The sequence below is a fragment of the Myxocyprinus asiaticus genome, chromosome 11 (assembly GCF_019703515.2).
Source record: "Myxocyprinus asiaticus isolate MX2 ecotype Aquarium Trade chromosome 11, UBuf_Myxa_2, whole genome shotgun sequence".
NCBI lineage: Eukaryota > Metazoa > Chordata > Actinopteri > Cypriniformes > Catostomidae > Myxocyprinus > Myxocyprinus asiaticus.
In genome coordinates, this window is record NC_059354.1 from 51,540,001 (window position 1) to 51,553,923 (window position 13,923).

General features: G+C 35.6%; 1 protein-coding gene across 2 annotated transcripts in view; it reads left to right on the forward strand.

Annotated features, from left to right (window-relative positions):
- edar (ectodysplasin A receptor) overlaps nt 1-13,923 on the forward strand; it is a 62,467-nt gene that overhangs the window by 34,623 nt on the left and 13,921 nt on the right. For both annotated transcript variants that reach the window (XM_051710672.1, XM_051710673.1), the window contains 3 exons: nt 5,493-5,674; nt 9,650-9,735; nt 13,549-13,632. In XM_051710672.1, the coding sequence (XP_051566632.1) occupies nt 5,493-5,674; nt 9,650-9,735; nt 13,549-13,632 (352 nt within the window). The remainder of the gene's footprint in view (nt 1-5,492; nt 5,675-9,649; nt 9,736-13,548; nt 13,633-13,923) is intronic.

A 13,923-nucleotide genomic window follows, 5' to 3' on the forward strand; every position in this document is an offset into this window, starting at 1 on the left:
GCATCCACGTGAGAGCTAACAAACTCATTGACTATTTATACACAGACACTAATTGCAATTTAAAAAGCCACAGGTGTGGGAAATTAACCTTTAATTGCCATTTAAACCTGTGTGTGTCACCTTGTGTGTCTGTAACAAGACCAAACATTCAAGGGTGTGTAAACTTTTGATCAGGGCCATTTGGGTGATTTCTGTTATCATTATGATTTAAAAAGGAGCCGAACAACTATGTGATAATAAATGGCTTCATATGATCACTATCCTTAAATAAAAGACAGTGTTTTTGCATGATCAGTCATATTTTCAAAATCAATGCCAAAATTTCACAATTTCTGCCAGGGTGTGCAAACTTTTGAGCACAACTGTATATATACAGTAGTTATTGCCCAAATATTTCACGAATATTGCAATATAATTTTTTACTTATATCACCCACCTCTGCCCTCGATTATTCTAGTTTCTGTGCTATGTAACCTCATTAAAAGTGTGCCGAATACTTCAGAGGATTTCCAGCAAAAATATGCACCATTTCTGAAGTAAACAACTATTGCAGCAGGTATAAGTACATACTAGTAGAGTCAGTTTTTGCATAAATATACAGTACCTCACTGATTGTTTGGGCTGGCACTGAAAATTATACCTGCATAATCCTTTATATTTCACTCTTCTATCTTCAGTTAACAACAGTGTGAACCTGTGATCTAAATCAAACACCCTTTCATTTCACAGTTCTCTAACCTGCACCACACGAGGCATTTAAAACACATGAAACAGATCTGTTGACCGTCGCTGCTCTCATAAATGTCAGGCTTCTAAAGGTGCTATAAATCAAACATAGGAACTTCAAAGATCTTGCGCTGAAGAGAAAGCCAGTGAAGACTGCATTGTGGTCGGTCTTCCTCTGGAAATAAGAGATGAAATTATTGATATTCTAGTCAGGTTTGGAGTCAGGCAGCATTACTGGGGAATGGTCCCTTAGAAAGCAGCTAATAAAGGTGACGAGGTGTTCTGAGGTTTAAAGAGTGCAGGTGTCGTGGTCACTTTCTGTAGGGGGACTCCAGGGGCCATTCTAAGATTTCAGCCTTAAAGGAACAGTTCACCCAAACATGGAAAATATCCTGTTGCCTTTTGTGAAAAATATTCAGATATATACAAAAATATCAGTAGTTTGAGAGTGTAGGGAGAGCGACTTGATTGCATCATTCACAGTGCATCATGGGAGTGGGCGGAGCTGCAGAGCTCTTTTGATGTGATTCTCTGATTGGTGGATTTCTCTTTAGGATTATGGGTAGTGTAGTTCTTCACCAGGAATTCTGCTATTAAACATGATCTTTATACAATGAAGCTGAAATAGCTGGACTGATGGTTTCAACAGAAGCATATACCATCAATTAGCAACCTCAGAGCTCACGGAAAGGTCTGTCTTTAAAAGTTTATATGTTATAGTTAGTATAGTTAGTAATCCTATCGCCTCTGGAGAAAGTGAATGGGATTATTACTTCTGGAACCAGGCTGTTGCGCTCTGTTGGTAGCTGTTGTTCATTTACATAATGTTGAACTCCAGTGGCAATTCCAGGGGGGGTTAGGGGGGTCCCGGAGCCCCATAAGACAAAGAAAAATTGAACTTGGGGGGTCCCTTGGTGTTTCATTGAAGCTAGAATAGTGGATCCTCATTTTCACCTGGTAAGATGTAATTCCTTGTTGATGTATGATTGCTGGTTCACCAAATCTGCTAACATTAAAAAATCGTTTAACTTAAAATTGAACAGTCGCTAGGTAAATTAATATGCACGTAGCCCATATTTATCTAACACAACACCATCAAACAGCTGTAAAGTTTGTGCATGGATGCTATGTGGAGAGAGATCTATTATGTTGTGCCCGTGACAAGCCGGCCCTCAATATCTTTAAGTACTGAGGCCATAAACAATATTAAAGAGATAACAGGACTTTCCACTATATTATTATCGTTCCTGTTGGACTACGCCTTATTTATAGCTCTGCGATATACTATGCATCTCATCCATGGTGGCCAATAAAAATAAACTCATTAAATTATAAAAATGACTTATTTTTGGTACTATACCGTAGGGATTTTTATTCAGTACAAATGGGGTAGACAGTTCAGTTTTTTTAGCTGCTGTCGCCTTTTTTCTACAGCATCAAGAGCTCTGACAAATTTCGAACACTGAGCATTTCCGGCCCGGATTTCTAGCCTTATTCGGGACAGACAAACATTCTGGTGGAGCTTCTGCAGTGACGTGGCGACTCACGATTGGTCACATGCTCAGCTAACCCAGTTTAAACCAGCAAACCACCTTAGACTGGTTTTAGCTGTTTTTTTCAACGGAGATGCAATGCTGCTTTAGAATTTGGCCAAAGCAAAGTATCTTCGGCAGCATAATCATTCTCCTTGTGTTTTGGACCAGTTTTCGTGTCTGGAGCATGCCTATAATGCCTTAAAACCTCAATCAATTTTGAAGCATAGAGAGTCCAAATGAAACTACTGTGGTTCTAACGGTATACTACTGTATTAAAGTGATTCTGATGAAACACTGTTATCAGTCACATCATTTTACATTCACATTCAGTGTATTAAAACAAGCAAGAAATCAAATAGAGCGAATAAATAGATTCAACACTCACATGCAACAAACTGTCACTTCCTCAGTTTACGGCAAAAGAAGTGCATTTGCTCTGACATGATACAAAATGACATAAATAATGGTTTACATGTATTTCAGTTGAATAAATAAATACAACAGCGAGCATCTGTGACAGAACTGAACATGTAAACAAGCTTTATGCATTCAAATAACAGCTCACATTTAAAAATAATTATAAGGAAAAAAAGCACAGAATTCCTCTAAATATTGCATTCCTGTACAATTTAATAATGCTCTGTTCTCTCGGGGCCATCGATTATCTTGTTTTAATAAAAGGAGATAAAAGGCTTGTGAGCTTTAAACCAAATTTTGTCTGTGTGTGTATGTGTATGTGTGTGTGTGTGTGTGTCCGTGTGTAAGTGTGTGTGTGTCTGTGAGTGTCTGTGTGTGTGTGTCTGTGTGAGTGTCTGTCTGTGTGTGTGTGTGTGCCTGTGTGTCTGTCTGTGAGTGTGTGTGTCTGTGTGTTTGTCTGTGTCTGTGTGTGTCTGTGTGTGTGTGTGTGTCTGTGTGTGAGTGTGTGAGTGTCTGTCTGTCTGTGTGTGAGTGTGTCTGTCTGTCTGTGTGTGAGTGTGTCTGTCTGTCTGTGTGTGTGTCTGTGTGTGAGTGTGTGAGTGTCTGTCTGTCTGTCTGTCTGTCTGTCTGTGAGTGTGTGTGTCTGTCTGTCTGTGTGTGAGTGTGTGTGTCTGTCTGTGTGTGAGTGTGTGTGTCTGTCTGTATGTGTGTGTCTGTCTGTATGTGTGTGTCTGTCTGTGTGTGTGTGAGTGTGAGATAGAGGAGGTCTTTTAAACTGGAGGACATGGATGTTGGGGATAAACGTCAGAAATCTTTGAGTCAAAATTGAGAAGGACTTTTAAATGAGTTTAAATGAGGCCAGATGGGGAGCAGCAGCAGTCCAATTGCTTTTATCTTTATTTTTCTCTTCAAGACTGACAGCAAGTTCAAGTGATTCCACTGACTGATACTGGAGGGCAAAACAACATTCATTCACCTCAAGACACATTACGTTAATTAACAGCTCTGTGTTCAATCACTGACGAGTGAATGGGAACATTTAGAACTGACAAGAAAATTATCATTTTACTTCAACATTACCAGGAGTGATTCTGATCAAGTCTTTCATCAAAAGAGACACATTTAATTTCATGATCAAAGTGAGTAGCACTAACTTTTAAAAAGCAAAATAAATAGGGGGCCTGGGTAGCTTAGCGAGTATTGACGCTGACTACCACACCTGGAGTCATGAATTCGAATCCAGGGCGTGCTGAGTGACTCCAGCCAGGTCTCCTAAGCAACCACATTGGCCCGGTTGCTAGGGAGTGTAGAGTCACATGGGGTAACCTCCTTGTGGTCGCGATTAGTGGTTCTCGCTCTCAATGGGCCTCCACATGCTGTGAGTCTCCGCGGTGTCATGCACAATGAGTCATGTGATGTGCGGATTGACGGTCTCAGAAGCGGAGGCAACTGAGACTTGTCCTCCGCCACCTGGATTGAGGCGAGTCACTACGCCACCACGAGGACCTACTAAGTAGTGGGAATTGGGCATTCCAACATTGGGAGAAAAAGGGATAAAAAATAAAAAAGTTTATTTTTTTTATTTTTTTATAAAATGGTTATGCTTGTATAATTTGCTTGTATAAGACAAGGTTCATTACAATAGGCCAAACTAATCAAAGGTTATAGGCAAAAAAAATAAAAATCAGATTTCTTTACCACTAGGTGGCGCTGTCTCCAAACTGTGCATGCATCCTCAGGTCATGGTGGTGATGAAATATTTCAAGTCTTGTGTCAGTAGGGGGCCTGGGTAGCTTAGCAAGTAAAGACACTGACTAGACACTGTCCCTCCCTCTCGGTGGGACGCGTGAGTTGTGTGTGGATGCCGCGGAGAATAGCGTGAAGCCTCCACACGCGCTATGTCTCCGCGGTAACGTGCTCAACAAGCCACGTGATAAGATGCGCGGATTGACGGTCTCAGACGCGGAGGCAACTGAGATTCATCCTCCACCACCCGGATTGAGGCGAGTCACTACGCCACCACGAGGACTTAGAGCACACTGGGAATTGGGCATTACAAATTGGGGAGAAAATCCACAATAAAAAAAAGTTTAGAGGCTGTATGGTTTTGAATATTAAAGAAATTTGCTAAATTTTATGCGGCTCAGTCTGACAATCATCTGAGTAAAAATTAGTGCACACTGAACAAAATTTGTAAGAGAAGCGGACCGCTTTCATTAAAAATTTTAAATGCCGTAAAATCTTGTCGGGCAGATATTGAAACTGTCAGCAGGAGCCAAGGAAACAGAGGCAACTAGAATTATGTTTCTAGAACACACGATTCAAAAGTTACAAGCAGAAACGTGAGTGCAAATTTGACCTGTTGGTGGCGCTAGACGGTGTGAGATACAGACCCCAAATTTGCTATCAGGAATGTTCAGACACTCTCCTACCATTGTGCCAAATTTCACAACTTTTTACCATACTGTTCTATGGGCAGCCTTAGACTTCAATGGCGGAGGAAGAATAATAATAAGCTGAAAACTAACACAGACAACAGGGGCTCCGCACCTAATGAAGTAAATATGCTTCAGTTTGAGTTCCATTTCTCTCCAGTTGTTTTCCATTCTAATCTGTAATTTTTAGAATTGACAAATTGAATTTTAAGATGATTCAAATGCAAGCAAATACTGAAATGCTCTCTTCTGCTTGGGTGTGAGACGCTAAAATACAGGACAAATTGCATCCCGTATGGATTCAATATGGAATGGTTTACTTCTAGTTGACTTATGGTTGTGATTTGATGAAAACAGCTGAGCATTTGTGTTTTTGCAGAACTGTGGCTATGGCACTAAAGATGAGGACTATAATTGCATTGCGTGTCCAGCAGGGAAGTTCTCTAAAGGCAAGTATGAGATCTGCCGTCGACACAAAGACTGTGATTCACTGTACCGTGCCACAGTGTTAACGCCCGGAACTACCGAGAGTGACGCCGAGTGCGGCGCATGTTTACCAGGGTAAGAGATCACGATGACATCACTGAACAAATTAAAGGATGCTCTCATTATAGCTTCACTGTTCTACAACATATGCTCGACAGAAGCTCATAGGCATGAGAAGAGAAACGTTTTGAATCTACACTAACCATCTGCACCTGCCAAACTATAAACTTAAAAACTGATCACAGTATCTACTTAAAATTACCATCACAAAAGCAAACTTTCAGTGAGCTTGAGTACTGCATGTACATACAGTATATGCACACACACACACACACACACACACTGCTGTAGGCACATAAAGGGGAAGATCTGGTTTCAATTGCCTTCAATGTAAATATAGAGCATGCAGCTTTTTAAAAGAACATTATTGAGTGCGTTTAAATGTCCTGAAGAGTTTATTACAGGCTGCTGCCTCAAAAAGTCTGGAGCTGTTTTTGTTAGGAGGGGAATAGTCTGATATTTTCTTTTAGATTATGCTACATAATGTCTTTGATCAAAAGATTGATTTATTATTTCTAAATCTGAAGGACGCTGCCGGGGACATCAGTGTTATGCCTTATACAGTATATCCACCTTTATCCACTTGTAGCAATAATTCAGGATTCAACTGTATTTCCTTCTCTTTCCCTTTTCAAAACTTTTTCTATCACTCTCTGTACTTTTTGCTCATTTGCTTTCTTACTGGTCAATTTATTGTCTGTATTGTGCTTTAATTGTTTGTTTTTTAAATATTAATCTCTGCTGTAATGATGGCGATCTGCCGAGCGCTTTCTGAAAACTCAGGAAATGGTTTGAGGTGTCACATTAAACACAGGAACAAACTCCAAACATTTGATTAATTACTGACGATTTGACTCGTGCTTGTGAGGTCGAACGGATCTGATGTGGTTCATTATTTGCTCTCACTATTGAAGTCATTCATTTATTGATCTCCCATCTTTAACAATGTGCAAAAAGATTAAATCCTTTGTTTTCAGTATTTGTAGGTCATTTAACTGGAAAATCTGCATGTGATTTGATACAAAAAAGTCCTCATCAAACATATTTAGTTATCAGTTAGTCTTAATTCATCTGTAATGATGTGATTTACATGAATCATTTAGTGCTGTGACAGTATTGGCTCTATGTTTGAATTGCAGCGATCTCTGGATTCTTCTGTCTCAGTGTTTTTCTATGGAGGGAGAAATTACTCAAAATTAAATCGATAAATAAATATTTACTGTAAATATTTAAATAAATCATTCGATAATGAAATCATTAAACTGTAAAATCCTTTAATTATTAAATCATTATTTAAATATTCAAATAAATCATTAAATACAGAATGAAATAGTAAAACTATGCAATCATTATATTAGTCATTAAAATACTAAATAAATATTTAAATAAATATTTAAATAAATCATTAAAAACATAATAAAATCATTCAACTAAAATCCTTAAATCATTAAATCACTAAATAAATATTAAAATAATTAAATCATTAAATAGTAAATCTATGCAATCATTATATTAGTTATTAAATCACTGTTTAAATATTTAAATAAATCATTAAATACATAATAAAATTGTTAAACTATAAAATCATTCAAATTAAATATTAAAATAAATAATTAAATACATAATGAAATCATTAAACTATGAAATCATTCAAATTAAATATTAAAACAAATAATTAAATACAGAATGATATTATTAAACTAAAATAATGTAAATGTAAAATAATTAATCATTAAATCACTAAATAAATAAATAAATTTCCCTTGTATTTAATTTTAGCTTTAGTTTTTCCATTTCAGCATTTTCTTTAGAATGATTTTTTTATTATTATTTAATCACTGGGTTCTTGTTAGTTTTATTTTTATTTTTTATAATTATTACTCTTTTTTTTTTTTTTTTTTTTTATACCGCATTTCATGATTTATATGAATATTTGGTAAATTATTTAATTTTGAGTAATTTGGGCCTCTGTATTTTTCTCACACTGGACAAAGTATGGAGGGCCAAATTACTCAAAATTAAATCATTAGATAAATAATATAATTTTAAATGAATCATGAAATACATGATGAATTAATTAAATGTATCATTAAATAAATAATTAAATATTTACATATTTAAATAAATCATATAATACATATAGTGAATTAATTACATGCGACATTAAATTGTTAAATACATATTTAAATACATAATTAAAAACATAATAAAATAAACGATAAAAATATTAAATTAATGAATAAAACAATAAATAAATAAATGTCCCTTTTATTTCATTTTAACACTATTTTGCATCCATTTTCTTTTTTTGGGGTTAATTTTACATTTACGGATGAGCTTCATGTATTTTTATTTTCAGGGTTATGGTTATCGGCATGTCACTCAGTGACAGTGGGCGTCACCTTTAAAATCGATTTCCTTGGACTTTCTGGTTAGTTTAGGCGCGCTTTTCTCACAACGCAACTATGGCTGGGCTTGGTACAATCAGACATTTCTTGTTGACAGCTTCTGTCTCTGTTTCTTCACTCTTTATGAAAATGTGCACGTTTCACACTCTCATCTTTGGACTGCTGACATTCTGAGCCAATGAGAAAATCTCAAATGAGTGCTGATTACACCCACCTGCTTTGATTGGCATGTCGGTATTCTCTTGCTTGAAAAATATCCCAAAGCAATCTCTTTAATGAAAATATAGACAGAGAGCTATTGTTTAAATGAAACTGATGACATTAAAATATTTAATGATTTATATAATGATACATTTAATTATTTCACTATTTATTTAATGATTTATATAACGATGCATTTAATTAATTCACTATTTATTTAATGATTTATATAATGATACATTTAATTATTTCACTATTTATTTAATTATTTATATAACGATACATTTAATTAATTCACTATTTAATGATTTATATAAGGATACATTTGATTAATTCACTATTTAATTATTTATATAACGATACATTTAATTAATTCACTATTTAATGATTTATATAACGATACATTTGATTAATTCACTATTTAATTATTTATATAACGATACATTTAATTAATTCACTATTTAATTATTTATATAACGATACATTTGATTAATTCACTATTTATTTAATGATTTATATAACGATACATTTGATTAATTCACTATTTATTTAATGATTTATATAACGATACATTTAATTAATTCACTATTTATTTAATGATTTATATAACGATACATTTAATTAATTCACTATTTATTTAATGATTTATATAACGATACATTTAATTAATTCACTATTTATTTAATGATTTATATAACGATACATTTAATTAATTCACTATTTATTTAATGATTTATATAACGATACATTTAATTAATTCACTATTTATTTAATGATTTATATAACGATACATTTAATTAATTCACTATTTAATGATTTATATAACGATACATTTGATTAATTCACTATTTATTTAATGATTTATATAACGATACATTTAATTAATTCACTATTTATTTAATTATTTATATAACGATACATTGAATTAATTCACTATTTATTTAAAGATTTATTTCAAGATTTAATTATTTAATGATGCAAATACTTAACTCACTCTGTATTTAATGATTTCTTAATTTAAATATTTAATTATTTATTCATTTATGCATTTATTTTTATTTAATTCTTTTATTTTGAGTTTATTTGGCCCTCCATTCTCAGGTGCCTTTAACTGAAGCTTTTTTTGTGTGTTTTTTATTTTTTTATTTATTTTTTTTACACTTTCTTAACAGGCTGCTTTAGTAATATGCTTAAATGTAAAAGATTGCACTGCCTTATTTTATTTTAATTTATGTCCTTTTATTTTTTTTTTTACATTGCTCCATTTTTATGTTCTTAAATGATCTTTTTTTTTCTTTCTGTATTTTGCATGTAAAGCACTTTAAATTTCTCCATTCATTAAACAGCAGTACTTCGACTTTTCATCTATTTTGTCTTTCAGGTACTACATACTGGAGAACAGACCGCGAAACATCTACGGTATGGTGTGTCATTCATGTCAGAATGCTCCACGAAACATCAAAGAGTGTAAGAACTTTAGTTTGGCCTCTAGGCCCCGTCATTTGCTTTGAAAGGCCCTTTATCTCATTTGGATCTCATCTCTTCTCCACCTGTCTCATCTCCTCTTCTTTCTATTCAGCAGTGCATGAAAACACAATTATGTTAAATGATTCCATTCCTCTCTGTCTGGTCCGCTGTGGCTCAGATCACTGAGAGAGGCCACACACACACAGAGCAGGACACTAAAACCTAAACCAGAACCACAGTCTAGATCCACCCGCTCTAACCATCAACCCAGAACACAGAGTTCCTTTAAAGATACAAATAGCAGGTCATCAATAAACAGCGTTGAGAAGCTTGCAGTGGCCTGGACTCCATCAGCGAGTGCGTTTGCGGTCCATGAATATTTTAAAGATTTATTTTCCTCCTGTTGGCTCACATTCAGCGTTCGGCAGATTGTTCATAACATCAAGTCGCTGATTTATGCGCACATACCTGAAGCGTTGACTGCATGGAACGGACCGCAGGCGAAGCGCTGACACGCTGCAGAACTCTCGCCGTGGCCAGCTCCGGAGACGGTTACTACGGTTACGCTAACGATGGGAAAATTGCTTTGATTTCAACCTTCAGATTTAAGGGCACTTCATCTGCTCAAATGTATAAAAGTAGCAGTGGGTATTTTTCATGGTTTTGCCATTTCTGAATTAGTGCAATAAATAATGACGTCTGGTTTTCATTCAGCGCTTGGGATTTGGTTTTATTTATGATAAAATGTCATTGTTTGTGGAAGAGAGGGAAAACTAATTAAATCCAGCTTTCACCAAATGGAGAAAGAGCCAAAGTTCTTCATTGTTTTATTTTATTTTGTTAATTTAAAAAAGAAATCCCAGTTTATCCTTAATCAGATTTATCCATGTTTTACTCCATGAATCTATAGGTCGAAAAGTTTATAGGGCCATGCGGTTTCTGATTTGTCATATGGACGCCACTAGCAAACGGAAATAATTAACGTTTTCAAACAGATTTCCCAAGCACTGCCAAACAGATAGTCCCGCCATAAACTCACGGCATTGGTCGAATCAGACGTTGACGTGTCGTGTCGCTCAAACAGGTGCATGTTCATCACAGAGTCACGGTTTTACACTCTTCAAGAAGTCAGAATACCAATAGCTTATGCTGCTAGTTGTCTGTATATTAAGCTAGAAAATGACGAGAAAGTATTTTAACTTTTGAAGCAATTGAAACTTACTGAAACAATTACACACATCACCTTTAATATATCAAATCATGTAAATATGAGAGCAGAAACCCTCAGTCATAGTTATTTACATTTAACATTTTCCAAAAGGGTTTTCTCCTCAAAAACACATCAGTACTGGCTTTTAGCATTTTCAATGCCTCTTTAATTATTTTATACTTAGTGGTGACAGAAATTAAGCAGGTGGGAATGAAATTTCATTAAAAAAGCCTTTCTACAGCTCGGGGTGCAAAACTATGCCGAGCGAGACGTGGAGTCACTGGGTGAAGACATGCTCGCACTCGCCAGGTAATCTGCAAATTATGCTCGCCTGCAGCGGAGGTTGCGTCTAATAATTAAGCGTTTTGAGGGAATAAAAAGATCATTAACTTGCTGCTGCTTGCAGTTCACTTAGGTGAAAAACATCTCTGTCCAGCAGTTTAAAATGCCAGCAGACCTCCCAGATGCGATTCCAATAAGAGCATATGTGAGTCAGGCATCATCGGCGCATTTTTCACTGTTTTCAATCATTGGTCATGTATAATATGATCTAGAAACCTTCTAATTACGAGCATATGCGCAAGGGATTTGAAAAGAAAATTTGGCATCAAGTTAAATAGTTGCGAGGACTTCACAAGGCAGTTTTTATGTAACATCAGATTAATAATCAGTCTAATGAATGGCCCTTGGCTTCCTCGACTCATAAAGACTGTTATAGAAAACTTCCTGCAGTCAAAAATGAGTTAGCTGTGTGCCAAATGACTGATCATGTTTCATAGAAACAGTCCATTTATTTCATTTACAGTGTGTTTAACACTCACAATGAGAAAACAATAAACCAAACTGTGAAATGGAGAAGTTTGATGTGTGCTTTTCAAATACCCTCCAAGTTGGTTTGAATTAAATCAGTACTTATACTAACGAATGACACATCTATCTGTCAGTACAATGGGAAGAGTTGTCAAATAGATTATATTTACATTTTAGCCTTTAAAGACCATATTTAAACATTGGATTATTATAACTCATGCTACTTCTCTTGTTAAACAACTTTCAAACAATCAGCAACTAAAACTATAGCTAATATTGACACGTTTAGAATAATGATGTCTAATATTCTATTATTAAACAATAAGAGATCTACTGTATATTATAATGTAAATATAGTCATGGATAAAGGCTGTTGTTACACATGATGTGCAGCAGAGAGCACAATATTTATAATAATGAAGCATATTTGTATTTTTTAAGCAAATCCTGTTAGTAGATCTAGTCCTGCACATGTAAACTGCGGTTAATAGTTGTTCTCTGTGTGCAGTAAACAGCCGTTTCACATCATGACTGATACTATACAGTGTATTTTAAAACGACTGTTACACTGTATTGACCAATCAGCATCCAGAACCACAACTATCCGTCTTATAATGTAACTACATGTCAATCTGGAATGCCCAATTCCCAATGCGCTCTAAGTCCTCGTGGTGGCGTAGTGACTCGCCTCAATCCGGGTGGTGGAGGACGAATCTCAGTTGCCTCCACGTCTGAGACCGTCAATCCGCACATTTTATCACGTGGCTTGTTGAGTGTATTACCGCGGAGACCTAGCACGTGTGGAGGCTTCACGCTATTTTCCGCGGCATCCACGCACAACCCACCACGCGCCCCACCGAGAGAAAGAACCACATTATAGCGACCACGAGGAGGTTACCCCATGTGACTCTACCCTCCCTAGCAACCGGGGCAATTTGGTTGCTTAGGAGACCTTGCTGGAGTCACTCAGCACACCGTGGATTCGAACTCACAACTCCAGGGGTGATAGACACAAACACCTTGTTGACATTCGCCCAGTTTAGAATGAAGTGTTTTTCTCCCAAAAATGTTTACCACATTTACACAAACACACTATCATAATTAAAATGTGAATATCACACATGGTAAAAGAAAGACACCGTGACGGCCGTAGTGCAGTTAAAACAGCAGTAAAATCAGTGTTTATTGCAACGAAGAGTCTAATTTTCTTAGCAAGAGTCTTTCTGCATTTCAAGAGTGTAAGGCGACATTTTTAAATTAAGAATGCACTCAGAAGTTTTCTAAATTTGTGGTGATGTGAAACACTGCTGACACCATGAGGAGATTCCTGGTAGTTTATATTATTGCACATATAAACTCACATCTATTGTGCATGAAGACTGATATGATAGTTAATCTCTTAAAAAAAACGCATCATTTACTCCCTCAGCAGTTGTATTATAAACCTCACCGCAGCTTTGGTAACTTTTTATTTTATTGTATTTTTTTATGAATGCATAATGTTATACATTTACACTAAATATGCATAAAAAGTTTTCTTGATTTTAAGCTGCTATATAAAGCATAAAAGTGTCATCTGTGAAAAGGGTCCATTGCCGTGCAAAAGAAAATCAGTACTGATAATTTCACAGATGCAACACAAAGCCGAATAAACAGTTCTAGTTTAATTGCTTCTTGATTTGAAGGCACAAACCTGGCCAACTTTAGCAATCTCACCATAATTATGAGCTTTTACATCATGTGATTCACATGACTGCAGAGAAGATGATGCATGAAATGTGTTTATTTCACAGGCATGCGCTTAACACCTGTGATACCAGGACGAGCTCCCAGTGTGTCATCCAGCAGCACCACTATATTCCCACATCCAGAGAAAGGTGAGAGCAAGATGGGAAAAAGCCTCTTATGGCCTTACTGGCTATATAAACACACTTATAATGGATAGTCAAAATTGGATACGCGGTTGTAAAATGACAATAAAACACCTGTGACCACACGTTCATGCGCCAAGATTCTACGTTGCTTACCAACTGTAAACAGCCAACAGTTTGATTAATTTACTCTATTAACGAATTGACACGATTATTATTGATAAATAAGTAAAAAGACATTGGATACCGTGTTACAGTGATTTTACCACATTTAAAGGGATAATTCACCAAAAAATG